The 26199-nt window shown below is 34.0% G+C and overlaps 2 protein-coding genes across 4 annotated transcripts in view; one reads left to right on the top strand and one right to left on the bottom strand.

The window, feature by feature from the left end:
* LOC145670244 (uncharacterized) overlaps positions 1-26199 on the bottom strand; it is a 206995-nt gene that overhangs the window by 2275 nt on the left and 178521 nt on the right. The window contains exon 1 of one of the 3 annotated variants that reach the window (XR_014128245.1): positions 7655-7954. The exons of 1 other annotated variant lie outside the window; for it this stretch is intronic. Coding sequence is in view for 1 of the 2 variants with exons in the window: in XM_081738654.1 (XP_081594780.1) it covers positions 9098-9125 (28 nt within the window). In the remaining variant the exon portion in view is untranslated. One more of the 3 variants, XM_081738654.1, reaches the window with a different exon arrangement.
* Positions 1-26199, top strand: part of LOC145670243 (synaptotagmin-10-like) — a 354389-nt gene that overhangs the window by 247480 nt on the left and 80710 nt on the right. Inside the window, exon 7 of the mRNA XM_081738645.1 lies at positions 3054-3174. Within this exon, the coding sequence (XP_081594771.1) occupies positions 3054-3174 (121 nt within the window). The remainder of the gene's footprint in view (positions 1-3053; positions 3175-26199) is intronic.

The following is a 26199-nucleotide window of genomic DNA, read 5'->3' as shown; positions in this document are numbered from 1 at the left end:
GACTGTACAACCAAATTCAGTCGGTCCACGTAACAATGAACGTACTTGGCATACGGGAAAGAATTCTGCATCAGAGTCTGTACACTTTCTTGGTTACCACTCATAACCAGAGCGCCATCACATGCTTGAGATATGATCTTTTCACTCAACACTGAAAGATTCAGGACTTTTTCTTAGAACCTCACTAGGACGATAGTGTTGATCATAAACGAACAACTTCAAAGAAAGGAATCTTAACAACAGATTTATTGTCTTTACTACAATATAACACAAAATAATGATAAGTTGACTTTTGCAAGTAATGTCTGTAATTTGACCAACCTGCACAAAAACAAGACTCATTGTTATCTTTGATCAACTCTTGAATGTAAACCTAACACATACAATTTGACAGTCAATTTTGTTTAATATATGGCTTCATTTTAAAACAGAAGTACTGTACTAGTGTTCTTTAAGTAGTCATATAACACGTTGTCAAGGTTATAGAGAATAGATAACAAATATAAGCTATTGTCACTGATAGCTGATTCTTGTTTTTCGTTGTAAGTTATCAGTGCTAACTCATGGCTTCTACAAAATTTTAAACACTGTACTATTCTCTCTAATATGCGTATATATTTTTTTTTCTTTCTGTGTGACTAATTCGTTATGTTAATCTCTGTAGGGATGCTACCTGCGCCAAACATTTTATATTTACAAACATTATTATTATTATTATTTTTTTTATTATTATTATTATTATTATTATTTCACTAAAATGTTTTAAATACTAACAACATATTATTACCCATAATCCACTACCAAATAACACGATGAAAGCAAAATAGACTTCATTCACTATTAAATATGTGAAATCATTTGGTTGATAACGGTTGATAAACGTTTAATTTCAAGCTTTTCTCTTATATTTAATGAACCGAAAGCTGTTTTTAATAAACCATTTACTGTGTTCTTTTTAAAATCAGACTCTCTTATCCACCAAACAATTCAGAATTGCCGCATTAATCAAACTTACACACAGCTTAGGAACACGTCTACTATTGGCAGTGAGGTGGTTCTCCCTGGCAAAAAATATCATGAAGACAAGTGTACGGAGAGGAAATAGAAGTATAGCTAAGTCATGTGACCGTCACTGCTGATGGATTCGCAAAGAGTAGCTGGTCACGTACTTTCTCTATACCAGATGCAAGGGGAAAATGGATACACAAAAAGTGGTTCAAAATAAAAAAAAACTAACAAGGAAGAAAAAAGTGAACTTAATGTTTAAGATTAATGCGAGTGCTAGTTTGTGTTATAAAGTGAGAATTTAGTGTAAAGTGCAATATAGTGTACTGCTATGACACAAATCCAAAAGAAAAGAAATTATCACACTTTTATCCCCATGATTAGTATGTTCTCCAGAAGACTGTGCCAGGGACCAGAGACCGGAGAGAACAGGAAGATCGACTATTCCAAGAATGTAAAGACACTATTAAATTAAATAACTTGTAACTCATATATTGTAGAAAGATTTGAATCTTATATGTACATTTATTTTATATGTAAAAAAGTAGTAATAAATGAACAATAAAATTATAAGTTAAAAAAATAAACGTACTAAACAAAGGTCTCAAGTGTATATATATATATATATATATGTATATGTATATATATATATATATATGTATATGTATATATGTATATGTATATGTATATATATATATGTATATGTATATGTATATATATATATGTATATGTATATATATATATGTATATGTATATATATATATGTATATATATATATATATATATATATATATATATATATATATATATATATATGTATATATATGTATGTATATATATATATGTATATATAATAATAACAGATTCGGTTTGGTATACATAATTAGCAACCAGGCTAATAAGAAAAAGTTCCACCTCAACTGCCGAGGAAATAAAGGAAAAGAGAGATGAAATACAGTAGGAAGTCGAAAATCCGAACTAATTGAGACCACAGGTATTTTGGATTTTCAAAATGTTCGGAATTTCGAAAATGGACAAGAAAATACAATTTAGATTTAAATATACTGTACGATATGCTATTTTATCGATACAGTGGTTACAAAGTACATACAGTAATTACAATACCCTACGTAAGGCTACTTACATTTAATGTTTCTGAAGAATCTGCTTGTACACTAAATTACACTGTTCTTGTAACTCACACTTGAAAGTTGACTTATATAGGCCTAAGGGAAATTAAAAATAAAAATTTGTGTGACAAACAATTACGTGTGAATGAACTTTTATAAAAACACTGATTTCACACAACACCCCGACGAACAACCCTATTGTTTGTTTATCGCTAGCGCTAAGACAAAATGTAAAAAGCTTCTAAGGACCGCGTTCGGATTTTTGACGTTCGGATTATCGACATTCTACTGTATTATTAACGGGATTTTTTAAAAAACTTAGGAATAGAAGCGACTGTGAGTATGACGCAAATAGGCATAAAGGTAAGGAACAATGGAGAGTTTTTAAATAAAATAAAAATTAATAAAAATAAACATGCTATATAGCATTTCCGGAAATTCCGTGTTAACGAGAGAAGAAAGGATTTCTATTTTCTTTTTTCAGTACATAAAAATGACTTCAAGGTTGTCTGTCTCATCCTCAGGGGAAAGTATGTACACCATTTGAAATGAACTTTTGAACACACTTAGCACTTGGGCATGTTGTCATTTCACTTGGATTGAAGTGCATATTCTAAGAGAAAAAGGGTTTTAATTATCACAAAAAACAATGTCAGAAATGTTTCTCCCCCGTATGAAGTATGGGATCAAAGCCTGAAACATGAGGTGCACGGTCGTGGGCCTAGCAAATATGAGAGTTTGGGTCGAAGTCTCCAGGTAGCCGAAGGCTAGTAGAAATGTAAATGATATATTAGGAATTTAGGATTTAGATGCATATAATGATTATTACTCATTATGGAAAATTCATTAGTGTAGAAATAATTACGGGTAAAGCTATTTAAGATCATTCTAATTTTTATTAATTGTACTATTTTTCAGGAAAAAGTTGATCTTGGAGAGTTGATGTTATCATTGTGTTATTTACCGACTGCTGGAAGGCTTACCGTTACCATAATTAAAGCGAGAAACCTCAAAGCTATGGACATCACAGGATCATCTGGTAAGTATTAAAACTAAGTTATTAATTGCAACTTATCAGTGTGTATCTATTTTATATTATGGTGATGTTTGTATACTAACATTGTTCAAATTGTTAAATAATGCAACGATACCTGCTATAAACTACACAACACATATTGAAAATTAGTATATTTAACTTAATATTTTGGCAAAAGCTGGTAAAATTCGTTATTGAAAACAAAGAAAACATCTTAAATACTCATGATTTTATACATAATTGCGTTAATAGAACATTGTTCAGTAAATATCTTTTTTAAAAAAACACACACAGTACCTAATGCCATGAGAAAGGGATTTCACTTCTATTTTTAAAGAATTGGAAAAAGTTAAGTTGAATTCACTTCCATGACATTCTCCTTACGTCCAGAATTAAAATGTGACTAAATAGTTTATTTCATTAATTATTATTTTTTCTAGTTAAAAATTGTCTATTTATTTGGGAACAGTCAATAACTAAAAAGCATGCAATTTACACGTAGTTAGCTATTTAAGCAGGGATGCCTATTCCTCCAAGCATTTAGACGCAATCCTTTAACTTTACCATTCCTCTTCTTAATGTACCATTCTTCCTCTAAACTTACCATTCTCTTCCTAAATTTACCATTCTCTTCTTAAATGTACGTACATTCTTCCTCTAAATTTTCCATTCTCCTCTAAATTTACCTATCTTCTTCTAAATTTTCAATTCTGTCTCTAAATTTTTCACTCTCCCTTCAAATTTACCATTTTCCCGCTAAATTTATCATTCTCTTCTAAATTTACCATTTTTCCTCTAAATTTATCATTCTCTTCTAAATTTACCATTTTTCTCTAAATTTACCATTCTCTTCTAAATTTGCCATTCTCCCTCTAAATTTAGTATTCTTTTCTAAATTTACCAAACTTCCCCTAAATTTACCATTCTCTTCTAAATTTATCATTCTCTTCTAAGTTTACCATTCTCTTCTAAATTTATCATTCTCTTCTAAGTTTGCCATTCTCCATCTAAATTTACCATTCTCTTCTAAATTTAACATTCTCTTCTAAATTTACCATTCTCTTTTAAATTTAACATTCTCTTCTAAATTTACTATCCCCCTCTAAATTTACCACTCTCCCTCTAAATTTACCATTTTCTTCTAAATTTACCAATCTCTTCTAAATTTTTCATTCTTCCTCTAAATTTACCATTTTCTTTCTAAATTTTCCATTCTCCTCTAAATTTACAATTCTCCTTTTAAATTTACTACTTCTCCAAATTTACCATTATTTCCCCTCCAATTTACAATTTTTGTCCCAGTCACACTATTCTGCAACCAAATTTACCGTTTCTTACCTAATTTAGCACTCTTCTGTTTGCAGCATTTTCAATAAAAAATTTTGTCTCCTCTAATATTCTCGGGCGTGCAACCTACGGTCTAAAAAGTGCCTATAGGAACCCCTGCTTTTACGGAAAAATGGCTAATAGTGACAATGCCTCTTTTAATCTGCTCCATTTTCGTATTCAGGTGTTTTCACGCGGTTAAGATTTAACTATACATTTTGTGGACTTATACTCGGAATGTTTAACTTTCTTCCCTTGTCTCCTCTCTCTTTTTTCTTTCCTTCTTTTTTCTTGTTTTGAGGTCTTATAAGATTAGTGTGTTACTCTTCATTTTCAAACTATCTTGTCAGTCCACTTGAATAGATGCTAGGGTAATATGTTCATTATAGTAAGGCCACACAAACATCTCATTTGGTTACGACAGGATGATGTTAAGTCAAATTAATAACTTAATATGTAGAAAAATAATGATGATTTAATATATAGTAATATATATAAAGATGAATAGACAAAGGAAATCCATAAACACTATATTCTTTTCACTTCAGACTTTACAGCTATGAAAAACACAGACAAACACCCTACCACTAAGTCACTGTAAATCCTGTAATAACATTATTGTGAAATCAAATTGAAAGGAGTTCTATTATTTTAGTTTTGGCAATGATTGGGTACTTGGTTTTACGAGACTGTTTTATTTAATAGGTTATCAAATAGTTATTTTCCATTTCTGTTTCTTAAAATCGTTATTCAAGGATTTTGTAATGGGTTATGACTTTTCTTTGGCCGATTCAACGTAAGCATATAGATGACCTCATAAGGCAGATTTTAATATACTTTTAAATAGTGAAATATCAGGTTATTTAGGTAGAATTAACGTGAAGAAGCGTTATAATTTGACATAAATGTTTGCGTTTACATGCAAAACGAGCATTTCCACAATTTACGTTATTGTTATATTTTTAAATTTTCTGGATACAATTTCTATTTTTGTTTTAATTTTTAGTTTTTAATTACTCTACCTTTGTTATTATTATTCTTAATTAAGTTATTGTGTATCCCAATAGCAATAGAATGTGAGAAACACAGACCGTATAAACAGAGTGGAGGGAGTATATTCAATACGCTAAACACTATCTGCGCAACGATAGATAAATATATGTTCAGAATTCCAGTGGGGAATTAAAAAAAAAAAGTATTTGATATGATCAGAGGCTAATTACAACAAGAATAACGTAAGCAGATGTTGCAGTGACGTAAATTGATTTTTATACACATATATAACTTGGTAATGAGATAGAATACATTATGAATATATTCGATATGTTTAACTGTGAGATATCATTTCCAATGTGTAGAATAAATTGCGGAAAGATATAGATATTTGACGACGTCCATTAACAAATATATCAATTGTTTCTCCAAAATCTTATTATTTAAAAATAATGATGAAAAATATAACTTTTTGATTGCAGACAGTCTTTCAAAGATGATAAGAGAGCATTATTTGTTCACTGATTGTTAATTGTGCAAAAATACGTAAACAGGTGGTGCAAATTGATCAGGATGATAACTAAGGAAGTTACTTCAGTGGACATACTCATAGACTAATTGTGGAAACCATAATATAAGTAAATATTATAATGGTGTATAATAATATTAATAGATTCACTGACTGTTATAGGTTGCATCGAGATGCACTATAAAAATTATTATGAAATACTGAGCCTAAAATTAAAACATACATTTTTCGAATTTCTTTCGTATGATAGAGAAGGTGTGCAAAACGTATTCGATCATATAGGAGATATAGGGACAGATAAGGATACATGATGGAATTTTCGAAACGCATATTGCTCCAGAAATATTAATTTCTGATTAAATATTTGTTTAAATCTCCCATTTGATACCAGATAATACTACACTGGTCGCAAGTGAAAACGCTAAGAATGAACGAGTCTCTGTAAGATTCATGCACCATATATACTTTGATAGAAATGTAACGTAAAATAAGGCGTAATCTTATTGAATGTCATTAGTTTTGGCGTCTAGCAAATATTTTCGATAAGTAGGATTATCATATTCTGAAATACCAAAACATAGACACATTTCTTTCGAGCTACCTTGTTTTACGGACTATAAGACACACTTTTTTCTTCGAAAACTTCCCGAAAATTTCAGATGTGTCTTATACTCGAAATTAATACAAAAATTCCAATGCCGCGGGAAACCTATCTCTATCTGGCAACATTGGATTCAATTGGCAGCAGCATTGTACCGATGCGACAATATGAGTTGCGTGGATTGTCAAGCTTGCTAACAGTGTTTCCCTTCCGCTCCACCATGACAAACCCAGAACCACAGACTAGAATATACAGGCCGTAAACTCTACGAAAAACTGGAAAAATGTTACGGTATTTTTAAAAACAAATTGCTTGAAAATTAAAGCGCGTCTCATAGTTCGTAAATTACGGTAAGTTGTTAGACGGTATAAGTATTTACTTTCCACACAAGAGCGATGAGTTTTATCTTTCATTTTCAATTTTGCTTTCAAAGCATTATGAAAAATATATTGAAATGTATGAAAAATAATCGAACGAGGATATTTAAATTGCAGCATATGACTTTGGTTATCTTATCTACGTTTTTCAGTCGATCTTTTTCCTTTTTCTTTTTTGATAATTCCTTCTTTTAATACAAATAGCCAAACATATCTTTCATTTTCAATTTTGGTTTTAAAGCATTATGAAAAATATATTGAAATGTATGGAAAATAATCTAACGAGGATATTTAAATTGCAGCATATGACTTATCTACGTTGACTTATCTTATCTACGTTTTTCACTAGATCTTTTTCTTTTTTCTTTTTTGATAATTCCGTCTTTTAATATAAATAGCCAAACATATCTTTATATGTAAAATTTATAAAACTGAATTGACAATACACTTGATTCTAGAACCTATAGACCAATTCAATGACTTTCGGAAAATACATGAGGACAAAAACTTTTGTTTTCAAAATACTGAATGTCTGCCTAAATGCCTACATAAAGTAATCTTAGTGGTTGCTATTGTTACCGTGTAATATAAAGATTCCCATCTAACAGGATTATTGTCAACAAATGGCGCACAATGGCTCAGTGGTAGAACGCTTACCTCTAGTAGCTGGAGTCCCTGGTTAGATCCCTGGCTAAGAAGATTTGTGATGGACAACATCGTGCCCATGCTTTTCCCGGGCTACTTCCGTTTTCTTCAGCATTCTCATTTCACTACTTCTTCCATAATCATTCACTTGCCTTAATTAGCTCTGTCTTACAAGGTACATTCGCGAAGTGTCCCCTCTGGATTCGTCTAAAATTGATTCAAATGCAAAGTTCTCCGCGGCCCAAAGTGTATTGTACTAATTTTAGCGGCCCATACGGGTAATTTGCATATTTATGGGCCTTCATATATCCGGAATTCATATACTACTATAACGCTTGGTCACAAAATTACTTTTAGTTTCTTTAGATGTAACTGAACATGAATTTGGGCATATGCAAAACAAGTTGGATCAAGTGTTGCTTCTCTGACACGTGTTATCCACACCAACTGTCATCTTGGATCCACCATATTGAATTCAACTTTCGTTTTTTCAAATGGGAATAGGTGCACGTGATACATCAAATTCATACAAAATTTTCTCGTAAATTCATTGGAGTAGTGAGTTTTACGATAGATTGTACCATTTGCAAAATATTGCATGTTAAATGTGAGGCATTTCACAAATTCAACCATTAAAAAGTTGTGCATGTATATGTGATCTTTTACGTGATTTACTGTTGACGAAATGTTTTCTGAATGTACATACATACAGACACACATATGCAAATAGGACATGTCGTATTTAGATTTACATTAGGCATTTTGTTCGTAATACAATTCTTCCTTGTTATAGTATAACATGGAAGTAATAACAATCACTCACAGAAATGTTGTAAGATTATGACGCCAATGTTGCAGAGAGTTTGTTTATACCTACAGTATTTTTCCAGTTAGAAATCAACATTATCCAACATAAGCGTAACGGATATTACTCTGCAATGTCTATTCGCGAAGTGCCTAGAGGGATTTAACATGTAATATCTCGCAAATGGTACAAGCTGCCGTAAAACTCACTACATCAATGAATTTCCGAGAAAATTTTATATGAATTTGATGTTTCATATGCACCTATTCCTATTTGAAAAACCGAAAGTTGAATCCAATATGGCGCATCCAAGATGGTGGCCGGTGCGGATGACACGTGTCAGAGAAGCAGTATTTGATCCAATTTTTTTGCATATGCCCAAATTCATGTTTAGTTACATCCAAAGAAACTAAAAGCAATTTTGTGACCGAGCGTTAGAGTAGTGTATGATTGAATTTTGGGTATATGAAGGCTCATAAATATGCAAATTACTCATATGGGCCGCTAAAATTAGTACAATACGCATTGAGCCATGGAGAACTTTGCATTTAAATCAGTTTTACATGAATCCCGAGGGGACACTTTGCGAATGTACCTTGTTAGTCTAAAGGACATAATCGTGGGATGTCAAACCGAAAGATTTCATTTCATCAGCGACAATAATACTTCCATAGCAGCCTGAAATCAAGATAAATAACTGTAAACATATTTTCAATGAAGCAAATATTCAAATATTAGAGCTATCAATAAAATTTAATTTCGTTATTACAACAAAAATGATTAGCTGTGTGCACTTTATTATTATTTTATTGAATTTAATTGGCAATGAAAATAGCATATACTCGGTAAATATTGGAACGTAAACAAAATGTGTTTATTCAATATATTATCCATTGAACTAGTTCGTGGAATATTTAGGTCCTACAGGAAGCAAAACATGTAACATATGGGGTCAAATATTTTCTTTAAAAGGTACGAATTGAAAATCTTCACAGATGTTCCATTCATTTAATTTACATTAATTTATAGAATATTCGGTGAACCACATTATATACTTTGCTATTTATAGAGTTGATACGGGACAACAACATAATGACATTATCATAGTGGGCATGAATAAACTATTAGTGTTTTCATTTCTCAATCAGGAGATCAAGTGTATGAATATCCGTTCGGTCATCTAACTGCTGACTGAGATATTTTCTGTTCTTTTCTTGTCGGGGGTCCCATCGTACGAATGCTGCAGTTGTACATTTCATATAGACTCAAACAATTTTCTTTCTAAATTTTAATAGCAAATTTCATTCTTGTTTTTTTTTCTAATATTAACAGTTCTACAACTTCATTTGAAATAGTTGATAAATAAGAAGTCAGCAACGAAAGTTTTCTGCCATTATTGGCATCACTTGCCACAAACTAGGGAGTTACCATGCATCATATTTCGTGCACAGTTGTTCGTAATCATTGTTCGTCGTCAGGCAGAAATTATTTTGTTTAATACCATCTTTGAATTCAATTTGCTTATTGAAATTAGTTTCCATTTTCAGCACCGAGGCTACGTGCACCTACACCTTAATGTGAAAGTCCTCACCAGGAATTGAACTTGGGTGTCCCTTCGAAGACACATATGCGGACAGTATAATCAGCAAGATCTCCATTGCACTCAAACTCAACTCGTGTTTTATGTCTTCATCATTTTATTCCACCGTATCTTCTATCATGTCCTTCAGAATATCGTTTTTCTCACTGTCCTAACCAGTACCCTTAATAGCTGTATTTCTTCCAGTGAAGAATACGTAATTTGTGATATCTGTACCAATGTCAGGGTGCTGATTGTCAAAGATTTACAATGATCCATTTAGTCAAATGCTTTTGATTGAATGAAACAGATTGTGTAAAATTTAAATTAAACTCATAACAAAATAGTTTACTAATTTTCTTAAGATTTTTAAACTATTGTAAGTATTAAGAATCAGACGGGATTTCAAGAAACAAGACACATTAAAAACGATATATAATGTGAGATTTCAATACGCTGCCGAAATATGGAATCTAGCAAGCAAAAAAATATAGCTGCAAAATAGAAGCGATGCAATCAAAATTGGCAAGTACTTAGTTTTCAAGAAAACAGGTATATATCTTAAATTAGAAATATACCAGTCTTTAGTTAAATAACTGAACATTGTATCCCTTGACAGCAGAAGAAAAGTCACCTTCAATACAAAATTATAAACAACAAAACCCAAATTTCGCAATTACTTAAACTTCTGAAATTTCAAATTCCCAACGCCAGAAGACGTCGAAAAGCTAGCTTATTTCACAGTAGAACATTGAAAACAAATATAATGAAAAACTCGGCCTGTTTGGATCATATGTGACCTGTACAACAAATTCTGTATGGTTTATCCAAATATTGATATAATCAGAATGTTCTTTAATAAATTTGAAAAAAGCAGAAAACTATTAAAGTGACATAGTCGATGATTTAAAAGTCGTTAAAATTATCACTTGTATGTTATCGTAGTGTTACATGTTTATCTGTTTCTATATAAACGGATATCTTTACTGTAGTATTCTTTATAAATAAATAAATGAGTATGGAAGGCCTTATACAACTACTCTATCCATTCGCGTAACGAATGGTAAGAGATAGGGAGAAATTGATATTTAAGAAGTTGGTTTACTAAACCTCGCTTATATATTTACTCTATTTGGCCGTGAATTCATCCGAGAGAGTATTTTCCGCTTGTCCGAGAAACAAACCAAACATTCAAGAACTACTAGATAGAACACCATCAGTCTTGACCAGGATGTATAGAGTCGAAAGTTAGAAATAAAGGTAGTTAATGAAGGTTGTATTCAAACCGGAAGTGACAGAAATGAACTATTTCCAATTTTAATGTTGATAGTTATAGAGTAAAAGTGTTAATAGTTAGTGAGAAGCGGTTTTCTGCAACCAATTAAGCATCCCACAAATATGTTCCATCTCCAATCTCATCTCTTTTCCATTTTCACAAAATACAAACCAAACCTTTTTCACGTGACGTACAGAATATAGATTGAGTCCGAACAACCTCTGCCCTATCTCTATTGAGAATGAAAGTGGTTAACCTTTCAATTGTTGTTCCCAGTATTGGAACTATAATGTTTCATAATGTGGCGTACATACGTAAATTCTGTAGTGTTTGGACTTAACGTACAACACTAGGTGACATCCTTTTATCCCTACTTTCCGTATAAGTGTTCCGAATAGGAGTACTTTCCGTACGAAAGAAAGAACTGTATAAAGTCAGTTGGGATCTGTTATAGATAGATGTATATAACATATAGCTGACGTATTTAACATACGTATAAGTATGTAATATGAGGAAGACTGTTAGATGTCACACACTCTGCTGCGGCATTATGTAACATCTAAGAAAGAAAAAGGCAGTATGCATGTAGCATATGGATAACGTATGATCCGTACAGATTTTCGTAGTAAACATAAGGATTCTGTATATTTGTATAATATATCGCTTTTTGGTTAACAGGTTTTACTCAGTGTGAAACGAAGCTTACTTCTCTTTTTAAAGATTATTTTTCCTTATTTACTTAATATAGATTAGTATAGTTATATTTGAATTTAGCGTATAGCACGGCTATATGAGACATGACCTACAGCTTGACATGGGATCAGAACATCATGAACTCTCGCCGAGAATCGAACTCGGGTCTATCACCCCAAAAGCGCATATGCTATCTACATAGCCACAACGGAGTTCTTCCTTAATATACAGTTTCAATTAGAAAGTCTAGCGTCGACACTTACGCACAAAAACAGACTGAAGGTGTTTGAGTACAACATAATCGAAGGAAATATATAGGGGCAAACCTAGACGAAGCAATAGGAGAATGGAGGAACTAGTACAACGTAGAACTCTACGACATGTAAGCATTACCTAATATTTTGCAAGGAATTTGATAGATATAATAACGGAGTATGTAACTGATGTGGAATATACCTAGGTACATATTGGGAGGAATAGTATCGGACAGAAAGCTGTTACGAATTTTTGGATGACTAGAAAGAGATTAGACTACTCATGAGTCTTAAATAGTAATTCCAAGTGGATTAAATTATCACGCAGTAGGATCCAAATGCAGCGGTTTGGTTTCTATTTTGTTATACGTTCTCCTTTAAGCCTAGAGTCAGAAAGGACGATTCTCTCGTGGGGAAATAATGTAATATTTTTGGTGGGTCTTTTGTATATACTGCGATCCTTTTCCCTAAGGGTAGTATGATCTTTTCCTGTAAGCGAAATAGTTTAACAAGTCAAACAGCTCAACAAAGTGAAAATGTCAGTTTCATTCTCTTTAATGGAGAGAGAAACCATATGCAGCATCTCGTGGGCGTCGCCGCTGTGTTGGTGGTATTACTACTGATGTATAACACAATTACACTTAACTTGATGACAAGAAATCCATTTGTATTATTTCTGTTTTCATATAATATATGAATATTTGCTTAAGGTGGATCACTAGGTGTTCCGAGTGCTATGTTAAACGCTGCTTAAATAGTATGGCGTTGCAAGATAGTGTGGAGTGTTTACTGGTGCCAGATAATAAAGGAAGTAATCATGGAATTTTGTTTGGATACTTACTAGAGAAATTAGTTTTCTACCCTTACCGCAATTTCACTTCTCGGATTGCAACACTAGAATCCATTAATTTTCTTATTGTGACGACTACAGTAAACGTACACATTTGGAAATAACGCATTGTGGCGTTCCGCGCAAGCTTCGTCTCAAAATCTCTTTCCTTAATTGTAAATTAACATTTAAATAAAATATGAAACTTAACACGAAAAACGGTCAAACAATATATATATATTTCGTAATAAGATCGTTACTTTAAAATACTTTACACATACAAATAAACATTTCGTAAAATTGAGCACTTCTAGTAAGATCTTACAGCAAGTGCCTTCTTGTGTGCTTATTGTAAAACGAATCAAATATTTTATTTTATTTGTTACATTTTTTTATATATCAGGAGACACAACCAAATGAATCAATGTCTTGTGCTGTAACTGAAACATTGCTCTATCTTATAGTACAATATAGTACAATATTTATATGTAACGTTTCATTGCGCAGTAGTTAAGGCAATGAGCTAAAATATGTACTGACTTCCGGGTGGTGATCCTCCTTAACATTAGAGCTACCGGGAATAAAAGTATGCAAGAACTAACAAGGTGTCATTTTGATCTCTGTATTTGTAAAGTCTATAAATGGAACCTAAAATTAATTTTTGCTTGTTAATAACTTTAAGAGCACACGTGTATGTTGTAGCATTATTTTTTTCTGATTTGTTATAGAAGCAAAGAAACCGATATAAGTTTCAAAGACATCTTTAACTTCTGAATATAGATTGTAACGAAGCTTGTATATAGCTAGATCTAAAGGTTAAGTATAATACCATGCAATCTCGTGATAAATCACGCTTTTTAAAAATTGAAAACCCTTTTTAAACGGAGAAAGGAACTGTTGCTAAAATTTGATTAGGAAAGTAGGTGATTAAACAAGGTGTGTACAATATCATATTAAATGAACTAATTTGACGGGTCTTCGAAACCTCATACAACTGGTGCGATAGCTAAAAACTTTCTTTTAAGAGTTTTCACCAGTAACACAAGCAGTTTGCCAAACTACTGCTTGAAGCATGCCACGAATACGATTAGAGACGTTAACTGGAGCTAGTTGCAACTAGCAATCATTGCCTCAAGTGACTCATGAGATGTTCGCATTAGCTGTTGATAACGTACAACGTTGCCAAGTCGAATATGCAGCAAATACTTGCCAAGAACGACACTTTGTACCGCGTAAAACAATAATTCCAAATCATGTAGTTATAATGTCCCATAGCATTATATGAAAAATATAAAACGCTAAATTACTCAGAAACCTGAGTCAGGAGAGAATTTTAAGTGTGATTTTCGCATTATGTGGCCAAAAATAAATAAAGAACGGCTACTTTCGTTTCTGTAAAAAAAAAAATAAAAAGTGAAAAAAGGTTGAACAGTGTTATCTAGGAAAACAGAACTATTTGCGCGCGGTCCACTGCTGCAAAGTATTATGTACATGTCGATGTATTATAGTTGTTAGTTATTCCGTCAAACACTACAATTGTGTTGCCCTTTCCAAAACGTCTCGTGTCCATTTTATTCATCTTTCGGGAAATCTTGTTTTCCTTTGTTTTAATCTTAATTAGTACATCTGAGAATGAGTAAAATAAGTTTTGTGAACTCGAAAATATGTACCTGAACCATTAAATGTGATAAATAAGCTGAACTTAGGTATTAGCAAAGCAAAAATCATGTAAAAGCTACATTCCAGGAAAGTGGACAAGAGACGTTTTGGAATTTGACGACTCAATTGATATTATGAAGACATTACTGCTAATTCAAGAAAAACTGTCACAAGCTGATCAAAATATATTGTCGTCTCATCGTCTTAGTCTTGATGGAATTCAATGCCAAACAATAACCACATATTTTGTAAATCAACAGAAATTATTCCATGAAAATTATAGTACAATAAAATGCACGTATATGGAATACATAGAATGTGTAACTGAATACATATTACTATGTCTGGGAGAGGGGTCTGCACATGAAAACAAAAAGAAATCTATTCAGTATCGTTATGATTCGCATACTAGCAATCGTATGATATGAATCATATCACATTTATGCATCTCGTACTCCTTCATGCAATTTCTATTTATCCAACCCGATTTTTTAAGTATGTGCATTTCTTCAGAAATTTTATTATAATCGATACATCGTTAATAAATGTAAAAGAAGAAAACATTGTTAATTTTATAATTCTCTGTGAGAAGGGAAAGTATAAACATTCAGACAGTTACACTCAAATCATACCGAGTACACTACACAAATGCAATACACTGGTTTAGAGTAAAGCAGTAATTATCCCTTTCCAAGAATTCCAACTTGTAGGCTTACATCAATGTGCTTAATTACACACTACGAAACTTGGAGTTTGAAATTTAAGAATCTTTCAAATTAATTATATAATGCTGAATCTTGGATTGTAAATGTTCTAGTTACATATGTAAGTGGAAAATATCGGAAGTGAAAAGTGATATTGAACAAAAGAATCACACAATTGCAAGCTCTGTGGATTAGATCTGTATAGAAAGTGTAACGAAATAAGGTGGTTTTATACTAAAGTTGTACAGTCAGAGATGCTCGCACTATGCTTTCGTAAAATTTTTGAAGTCACTCTGATCAAAATGGCATTTACGTCAGTTTGAAAACTTTATTTTAAGAGTTCTCGCTCACTCAGACAAATCGACTTCATTCGATTTTTCTGGGCACAAATAAAGCAATCGATCTGAATAGAATAGCTAATAAAAACCTGGCAAATTGGTTGACTATCGTTTCTATATCAATCTCTAATTTTCAAACATCTCTACTCCAGGTTTTCAGTTTTCAAAGAATATAGATCAAATATTAACTCTTCTAACAAGCACAGAGCAGAATAATAGAGTGTTTATACAAAACCAATGATGTAACAAGTAAACATTTCGCAATATACAAGATTTCAAGGCATATATGTGTATCATCGATCTGATGTTATCTACCTTGTGTCAAAACCAGTATCAAAACCTTGAAATGCTTATTAATATGTAATTCACTTCTATTCAACAAGATGTTTAACAAAACCTAAACAAAAGCTATGTGTAAGAAAAGAAACAAGAAAATTCAAGATCAAAATAGATCACCTTGTAGAAGGGGTTCATGAATTATGTTAGCTGCAGAGCATAATAACAAACGATAATAGATGCAAACAAAATGTGAATTCAAAAATTGCTCAAGTAAAAAGAGGCATTCGAAGAAAGGAAAAAAAAGAGATTCCGTCGAAACCATCAACATAAATATGAAGAAGAGGCTGATAAAAGCATATGTACGGAATACTTCGTTATATGGATGTAAGTTATTGTCCCTGAGAGAAGTGAAGAACGGAAAATACAAGCCTTCAAAATGTGATGCTATAGATTTTAAAAATTAGATTAAGTGAACAAGGTATCAAATAAAAGCGTGATGAAAGTAGTAGTACGGAAAAGATTCTCGAAGACTAGATAAAGAAGAGATAGGATGAATGAACACATTATGTGTCATGGAAGAATGGAACCATTAGATATGGAGGATATGGCTAAAAATCTTAGATGAAGCCCGTGATAAAAATATATGGACCAATAATATGAGATGTAGCGAAGGAAAAGTTAATGAAAATAAAAAGACTGGATTAGTACAGTAATGAAGGAAAAGTCGCATGCAACCAATCCAAAGAGTACTGACCCATAAAGAAAAACGTAAAAATGATCGGTAATGTAAAATATAATTCCAGAAAATAAAAATAAGGTTACAAAATCAAATGATTGGACTACTTAAGATTTCATCTTTACATTACTAAAAGATTCTGCAAATATGTACAGAGTTCTGTTAGTTGGGGGATTCTGATCCCTGAAACCTATCAGTATATGCACTCTTGTACAGTCAGTGACAAAAGTTCTTTCCGTTTAGTAAAATTTATTTGAGGAATAACGATGGTATGGCTGAAACGTACGACGGTGGTACTGCTTGAACGTGCAGAAAATTACATTATTTTTAATTTACTGAAAACTGTACTCAAATTGTCGTTGCATTTTGAAGTTATTTAGGAAACGGAAACAACTTTCATCAAACGGAAAGAACTTTTGTCACTGACTGCACCTCACGACTGAAAGTACATTTACAAAGTGACGATAGAGAATTGTAGGCTATGATTTATGGTCACGCAGCGCTAGTTTATTTTTAGCGCATAGGGTACTGTTTCTGTGCAATGTTATTATAATTTCACATAAAATGTAGATATACAGAAAGTTTTGTTTTATATATATATAATTATTTGCTCTAACTTCATATTCTGGATGTTATAATCCGTAAGGTCTGAACTTTAAGGTAAGAATTTCAACACTAGACTTCTCAACGTATACGCGTTTGGCGTGGGAGAACCGTGTTCGATTCCCGGCGGGAGCTCATGTGGTTTGGATTCCAGGTTTGTAAGTAGGTCCACGTGTCATATAACCTAACTGCTGAACGGGATGCTAAACTCAAAATCAACTTAACTCAATTAGACTTCTCTTTCAAGGTATTGGCCGAGATTCATATTCATTATATTTACCTATAAAGACCTATATGAACTTTTTAGTATCTAGTAGAATCTAGTAATATACGTATATAGTGAAGCCAACAAGAGAAGGTCTCTCACAGTGACGTTTAAGTGTCAAGGCTTTTTTCGGTGCATCCATAATGGTGCTTCAATTAATGGTGTAAGACAAAGTAACCGTGATTGGTAACACTAGTGTCAAAGTAGAGGTTGGATTTTTCCTGCACATGTGGTAAGAAACTTCAGAGACCATCTCTTGTTGGCCTGCTACAGTAAAATTGACATCTAGTATCAGGTAACAACGCAACAAGCGAGTGCCGGGCAATGTAGTTAAATGCATTATACATGTTAAAGCAACAATACAAATATTCTAACTTCTTTCGTCTTAAACTACAGCAGACCATAATTAACAAAATACATCTCTATAATACCTCTTTATTAACACTAGAAGTCCGCTTGGAAGTCTTTTCTGACGCCAATATAAGATATTTTATTATTTCTTACACTTTCACTTTTTTTTTTTTTTTTTTTTTGCTTTGGAGAGTTTTCTGTATATAATTTTATAATTTTTATTCAAACGAAGCAATAAGCTTGGAAAAAGAAAAACAAAATTCATGAGAAACTGCGTGGCGAGGCAACGAAAGATTTCAAGTGGACTTCGCGAAACTTTGAAAAAACGCAAACACTTTTTATTTTCCTGGAGTTATAAATAAAAGGGTGGTTCTAGCACTTCTGCTGACTGGAAAACGAATGAGGTTTGCTATTTGTATATCATTTCGTGCTGATCGCAAAGCTTTGGCTTGCCGTTTTCCTATGGAAGTGATACAGTTTATCTTTCATTTTGCAGTTGATTCAAGTATACTTTCTGTAATGGAAAATCTTTGATTCGCAAAAGGGTACAGTGCAAAAGAAGCAAAACATAATTTATTTAGTGATAGAGAGGAGAACTGTTATGATGACAGTAGTAGTAGTGATGCGGATGAGGACTTTACGGATGAGTAATGGGTGATGGCTTCCTGCAGTTTTCTACGATCTTCTTGAATGCTTACACAATTTACTGCATAGTAATCGGAAATGTAAGAAGAAGGGAATTTCTCCGCATACTGTCAAAGAAATTAGTCAAAGATGAAGTCAGATTTGAAATCAAAATTTTACAAAGGCAAAACAAATCAGTTACAAATGCGGTCAGAGCTTGAGTTTTTGGAGATTTGCGTGAGAAGAAAAAAATCTGAACAAGTTTCTAGGGAAAACAAGAAACGCAAGAGATGCAGACCCTACCCTCGTAACGTTGACGAAAAAAAAGTCTCTTGTGTGTCAAATGTTCGGAATTTGTGTGTACAGAGCAAACGAAAAAATTCTTGTGAGCTCAAAGCGCCAGAATGGAACAGAAAGCCGTGAGAGTGAACAAGATTAGAACTGAACCAAAATTGGAAAGTGGTTTAGTATGAAGAGTTTGGAAGACAAGGTAACAATGGTAAGCTGTAAGATCAACAAAATAGTATATATAAAATCAAAAGTATGTTTTCTATTACAAAAATGAAATGAAATCTTTGAATTTTATGTCCCTCGGTTATGCCCGTGAGGCTAAAGGAGACGGTGATGATGAGTAATGAAGGAAATGTGGAATGAAGAAAGTGGGACGAAACGGGAGAACCCCGAGGAAACCCACACACACGGTGTTTGTCCACCACAAAATTCACTTGACGAGGGCTGGGATCGAACCCGGGACCTCAAGCACCAGAGGTGAACGCTCTACTACTGAGCCACCGCAGCCCCTTGTTTTCTATTAGAATATAATTTCAGATTTCACAGTAAAATACTTAGGTACAGAATTTGTTTCTAAGTTTGTATCTACAGAAAGTTATTATCTTGTATTAAATATTGATAATTATATGGGTTATGCACAAGGATGCCTTATTATTATTTAAAATGTTTTAATTAACTCGAAATCAGTGAAATAAATAAATAACCAAACGTAATTGTTGCTAAGATTAGTGTGGAGTTGAATTTGACCCCATGCGGACTCAACGTTACAATATTCAATGCGGATTTCTAGCGTTAACACCACCATCATGAATTATAATTTATTCATTCGCCAAAACTTTGCAATACATTGTTTATCTCCTTAAAAATATTCGCCATGCCTAAGCCGATGAATTACCATATATAGTAGATCATCTCTTCCATATTTAATTACCTACGTTAATGTATACAATATATGTAATCAATAAACATCTTTTATGTGTATAAATCCTACAAACTCTAGATTAATATATTTGGAGTAAAATTTAGACCAAACAGCTAATTCATTATAGCCTACTTAAATAATCATCTGAGTAACAGAAAATAATCTCAGTCTCTTCCAGTGGTGTATGTAGCCTGGGGCCGGGGGTCATAGGCCCCCGAGTTTTTGAAGTGGGAAAAATAATTTAAGGTAATATTTGTATATTTTTGGAAGTTTATAGTAACTCATGATAAACCTATCGTAGTCTGGGGTCATATTCACGAAGAAATTAAATGTCGACTAAAAGCAAGGAATTCGTGTTACTATTCGGTTCAAAATCTCCTGTCGTCGCGAATTCTATTCAAGAATTTGGAGCTTAAAATATATAAAACGATAATCATGCCTGTTGTTCTGTATGGTTGCGAAACATGGTCGCTTACTCTGAGGGAAGAACATAGACTGAAAGTATTTGAGAACACGATCCTGAGAAGAATATTCGGACCCAAGAGGAACGGGAATGGGGAATGGCGGAAACTTCATAACGAGGAACTACATAATTTAAACAGTTGACCAAACATTGTTACGGTCGTCAAGTCTAGGAGGCTTAGGTGGGCAGGTCATGTAGCTACAATGGAATAAAGTAGAAAAGCTTTCAAAGTCTTGACTGGAAAGCCCTCGGAAAACGACCATTAGGAAGACCTAGGCGCAGATGGGAGGAAAATATTAAGATGGATCTCGCAGAGATTGGAATACAAAGTAGAAACTGGATGCAAATAGCTAAGGATAGAAGTCAGTGGAGAGCTTTTGTGAACGCGGCACTGAACCTCCGGGTTCCATAGGCCATAGAGTTAGTTAGTTAGTTAGTCTGGGGTCTGTCTTCCCCGCCCCCCCAGCTTTTACCTTTTAGATCCGCCACTGGTCTCTTCGATTACAGATTACACTAATTGGTGAACAGATTTCTCGCCTCTTACTTTGCATAAATCAAACTTTTATCCTCAACATGGGGCAGCAGCATAGAATGTCATTACACAGCTAAGGAGAGGGCTTGAATTCTGAGTTGCCTAGGTGACTCCAATATTAGCCAAACGAGGAGCAAACTGGAACAAGGAAAGAACTTTCCATATAATGTTGAACCATACAATGTCCTGTCGCCGACACAAAAACTAGTTTTCCAATATAAATACCAGGTATCCTAACCATGAAATCTTTCCTGAACCAGGAAAGCATTGTGCTCTAACTTCTGTTTCCTGGTAAAAAAAAAAAAAAAAGAAGAAGAAGAAGAAGAAGAAGAAGAAGTACTGTAACTTCTATTTAATATAGCCATGTGTGTGAATGCTAGCCAAAAGAAATTACTTAAATAAATTTGTACTTTCGTTACTGCAGACGTTTTCCCAAGTGAAGTTGACACTGTTGGTATTCTGTTAAGCATGTTTTAGAGGCAATTTTCCTTAAGCAAGATTTATTACACATAACGGCGACGAGAGGATCCAAAACCCTGAAGATGTATTTGGTCTCTTAAATGTAGCAACGAACACAGCTCCGTCCAAAATTTAATTTATATTCGACTTTGTACCATCTATCACTGTTAACTAGGCTCGTTCATAGCGTTAGTTTAATTATATATACGAAGCTTTGATTCACATCTCATTCTTAGAACGATATCATCGTACTGGAAATTAAAATACATTACATAGGAACAAAAATTAGGTTACATATACGTTTTAATACGTCTTTCTTTTTATCCAACAAATAGCAGTGTTTTCAACTTTAAGGTAATATTTGAATTTCTAGCTATTGCTGAAAGCTTCCATCATCCTTTCTTCCACAAAGAGCAATGCTAGATTGATATTTTACCATAAAAAGTAAAATAAATATATGTTCAGAATTCCATCATGTACAAAACCATCTAAATACACTCCTGTATGCTTCTTGATATTTTCATAGTATGCACGAATAATAAGGGTAAACAAACTATGTTACTAATTATTTAGCAAATATACTACGTATTTCAGATTAGAAATTTTGTTAAAATAAATATTTGTGAAATATTTCTTTATTTATTTTCTGAATTGTGATATTGCTGCAACTATATTCATTAGAATATTCAAGATATTGACAGCCATTTCACGTAGAATTTTACTTTCGTCAGTTTTATTTTTCTTGACAGTCATCGATTAAAATGCAACATGTTAGTCTGAATTGCCTCTGATATAGCATCGTTTCAGAGATATATAGGGTGAACCACAATACACGATGCTTATCGTAAGATATAGATGTTGAGACGGACATATAATCGTTGAGCCTGAGACACATTGGTATTCTGGAAACAGCAAAAACAGGGTTAAACGTTACTATGTGGTGATAGAGGTGGCTGGTGGACCGATAAAAACGACGATTAGGACCAACATTGAATTATTTCAACCTGGAGAAAGACACACAGCTCTTAGAAGTGAGCACAGACAAAGTTTCACACGACTACAACACTATTAGAGAAAGTGTTCAAAGTGATAACCTGAATGATGAGCTTTATGTTTTCTGAACAACGGACAGGCGTTCTGTCATCTGGCGATCATTTTATCGAATATCCATTGTATCTCTGGAAGAACAAAGCATAATGTGTATGTTAATGTAGACTTTCTTGTTGTCAGTCCTTAGATAAATCAACTGCTAGAAGGGAACTCCTACTTTCTTGACCGATGCGTACAAGGGTCGATATGGGTATACAGGAACCAGTAAGCTCTGTAGGTCACGAATACGTTGGTTTCGATGTCGCAAAGTGACATGTGTTCGAACAGTAGTCGGAAAACCGATCGACGGTATCGACAGTGTTGTAGTCAATTCCCAGGTCACCGTGTGTCACTAGCGAGGCTTCCGGTGGAGATCTTCGGGTCTATCCTCATCTTCTGACTTTACTGCGTAATTCTATGACGCACATTACCCACGAAACCACAAAGATTTACCAGGATTGTCATAAGAACTGACGAGAACCGGCCCAGAAGCGCGTATTATTTATTTGTGGGGGCGCGCGTCTCCGGTGATCGGCCCCTCGGGCAGTGTGGGTATGGAGAAAACTTGCAGACACGTTAGTTTCCGAATACTCAAACCGCGATGTCACATTTGATGTTGTTCCAGTGTCAGGATCCAAAACAGCCAGACACTGCTGATCGTTCTCGCTAATTCGACCCATGCGTCAGCTGAGCTTGATTTGTGTGTGTGTGTGTCAGAGAACAAATTGAAATGTTCATCCCCATAACACACTCCTAGCTACAGGTCTGCTGGATATCACAAATAAACCCAAGAATGGCTTCCAACTGGAACCAGACCAAGCTCAGCTGACACATGGGTCGAAATAGCCGACGGCGAACAGCAGTGTCTGGTGGTTTCGAGCCTCGGCACTGGAACAACTTCAAATGTGACACCGGTGTTTCCATATTCGCAAGCTAGCGTGTCTTCCCATTCTCCTCATACTCACAATATCCGAGGGCTCCATTGGTCACCGGAGATATGCACCTCCACTAGTAAACAATCCGCGCTTCTCGTTCTATTTCTCGTCTTTTCTTGTGAGGGTCCTGCTGGATCTCTGTGGTTTCATGAGTAGTATGCGGCATAGAATTATGAAGTAGAGTCGGGGGATGAGAATAGACCCAAAGATCTCCACCGAAAACTTCTCCAGTGGCGCACAGTGACCAGAGAAGTGACTACAACTACTGGTCGAATACTGTCGGGACCGTCGATCGGCCATTCGACTATTATTCGAATACACCTCACTTCATGACATCTAAAGCAACATATTCGTGACTTACAGAGCCTACCGGTTCTCCATATACCTATATCGACCTTTATACGCACCAGTCAAGGAAGTAGACTATGTTTGTTAGCTATTGACTTGTTACAATATTTCAATATTATGTTTGAGATAGACTACAGACCAAGTTATAAAAGATAAAAAATAAATAATAACAATAATAAAATCATAGATATGAACATCTTAATAATTATAATTTAACTCTTTTTCTTCCTATCTCTTTTTTCCCTTCTAGGTCAAATATCAAGGGACGCTCCTACATGTGTCTAATTACTTTAGACATAAAGTCATGAGGCTAAATTTTGTCCCTAACTTTAAAGGATTTCGAGTTATGCATATTTTACTATAATAATTGTAATTTTCAGTTTTCTTCCCCCAGCCTCTTTTCTTCCCTTTTATGTCAAACACCAATAAGGAAATGAGAAGTCCTAATACAAAATTTTGTGTCTCTTCCCTTCAGAAATTCTGAGGTATTTACATTTTAATACGAGTGTAATAACTGTCAACCTTATTTCCCCTCATTTCTTATTTAATTTTTAAAATTTCTTCCTCAGTGGTACCTTACGTCTCAAACCCACTCTCCAAATTTCAAATTTCTTGTTTAAGCGCAGCTTGGCCAATCAGTTACTTAGAACTGCTTTCTTGTGTGATTTCTGTCTGTTCTAATATAAAACAAGGCTTTAGGGAACAGTGAGAAATGATTAAAAAAATTTCAATATTTGACACATTTCAAGCCTAGTTGTGTGTGAATTAATAGTAATGTGTTTGTTTTCTTTTATATCACGTGGTAAGGCCATCACAATGTGTAAAAAATGCGCTACTGATTGTGAAAATTGCACCAGGAAAGACATATGAATACAATGGCACTATATGCTGCATGATTTGTTACTTCTATATACAGAAATTTTAGCAATTTGAGAACTATAAATCACATGTAACATTGACAAGGTAGTACAGCGTTCATCATACACATATGGCAATCGGAGCCTATATATGTTATGGCATTAAATTACAAGGGCATTAAATGTATGCCGGTGAATTCCTTGTTACGCTGGATGCATACGAGTCCATACAATGTCGACAATGTGTTTGATTGTAAGAGACAATATATCGATCAACCACATATGTTCGATAAGCGACGTGTCACACGACCTTATAGCCCAAGAAAACAGAAATATCCGTCGTTATTCGATACAACATAAATGTTGTCGAGTCTTGTCTTGCAGAAATATAACGAGCAGATTTGCTTGTAGAAGTATTATTTAGGCTTGCTTGCAGAACTTAAATCTAGAAATTTCCTCATATATAGTGATCACTGAAGAGAATGGCATTAATGCATAGTAGTAGAGACATTGTGCTGTTTCGAATGACATTTACCTGCTCTTCTTCCGCTATGACAATGAGCAGTGTACACTCTCAGATTGCACTCATCATGAAAGCGTGTAACGCGTAGACGACTATTATTGTAGAACAGATTGGAACGAGTATCGTCCGAAAATACTAACACCTAAAATCCAACACAAACACGGTGACGAGGCTCCCATTGAAGTACGAGTCGTTGAATGGTTCTGGGTCAACGCATGGCGGGTACAAGCATGCGTATCACGTTTAGCAAACACCCTTGAACCATTTGTGCAGACAAGTTTTCGCCCGTTACCATAGTTCAGTATAGATCTAACACTGTGGAGGACGCTGCAGTTTCTAGCAGCTGTATGAATATGTATATAATCGCATGGTGTGGTCAAAATATGACCGAGTAATTGTTGGTGAGTATGTTTTCCTTCTGCCCATTACGAATTACTATCGTGTCGCCATGCCATGCATGTACGAGAAGACATTTTGCGGTACAAGAAGTCATCTTCCTTTAGGCCTGCTCTGTTCTAGTGAAATTGTATTATTATGTTATGATATTTGACGTCAAATAGGTAGAGTGACCTTGCCCGCACGCTCCCTATTTCTTACATGTTCAAGCTCCGATACATGAGTTCTAGCAAAACAGCCCTCTCGCAGTAGTATTCCTTATATTCATCACTTAAATAAAGATGGGTATCCATATATACAGAGTAAGATACTTCTAGTTCTGTAGATTACATACTAGAGTGTTTTCTAAAGTTTCTAACCTAACATTGACTGTGAGTGAAATATCGCTCCATTGTTAACACTCGTAACAAATGGTGTCATCTATATATGAAATAATGTAAAAGTTTCAACCTTTTATCTTTATCAGTTCGTTAGAAGTAGTCATTTGAATCATTGCTGTTGGTCGAGCTCGCATACTGCATGACAATGCTCCTGTTCTTACATCTGGCGTTGCCAAGACTGAAGTGAAAAACTGTAAATTCAGAGCATCCACCACAGAGCCCTGATTGAATATTGCAGTCTTGGTAACAACAACTATGTGGGCTGAAACATTGGCATGCAGTATGCAAGTTCAACACACAGCAAATGATTCAAATCATATTTCCAGAGAATTAACACAGCTAGAAAGTTGCAACTAAGACATTATTT

This window comes from Thermobia domestica, chromosome 14 (assembly GCF_964235325.1).
Source record: "Thermobia domestica chromosome 14, izTheDome1.hap1.1, whole genome shotgun sequence".
NCBI classification, from domain to species: Eukaryota; Metazoa; Arthropoda; class Insecta; order Zygentoma; family Lepismatidae; genus Thermobia; species Thermobia domestica.
Note: the sequence above shows the minus strand (reverse complement) of the source record. Positions and strands in the feature narration are given on the sequence as shown.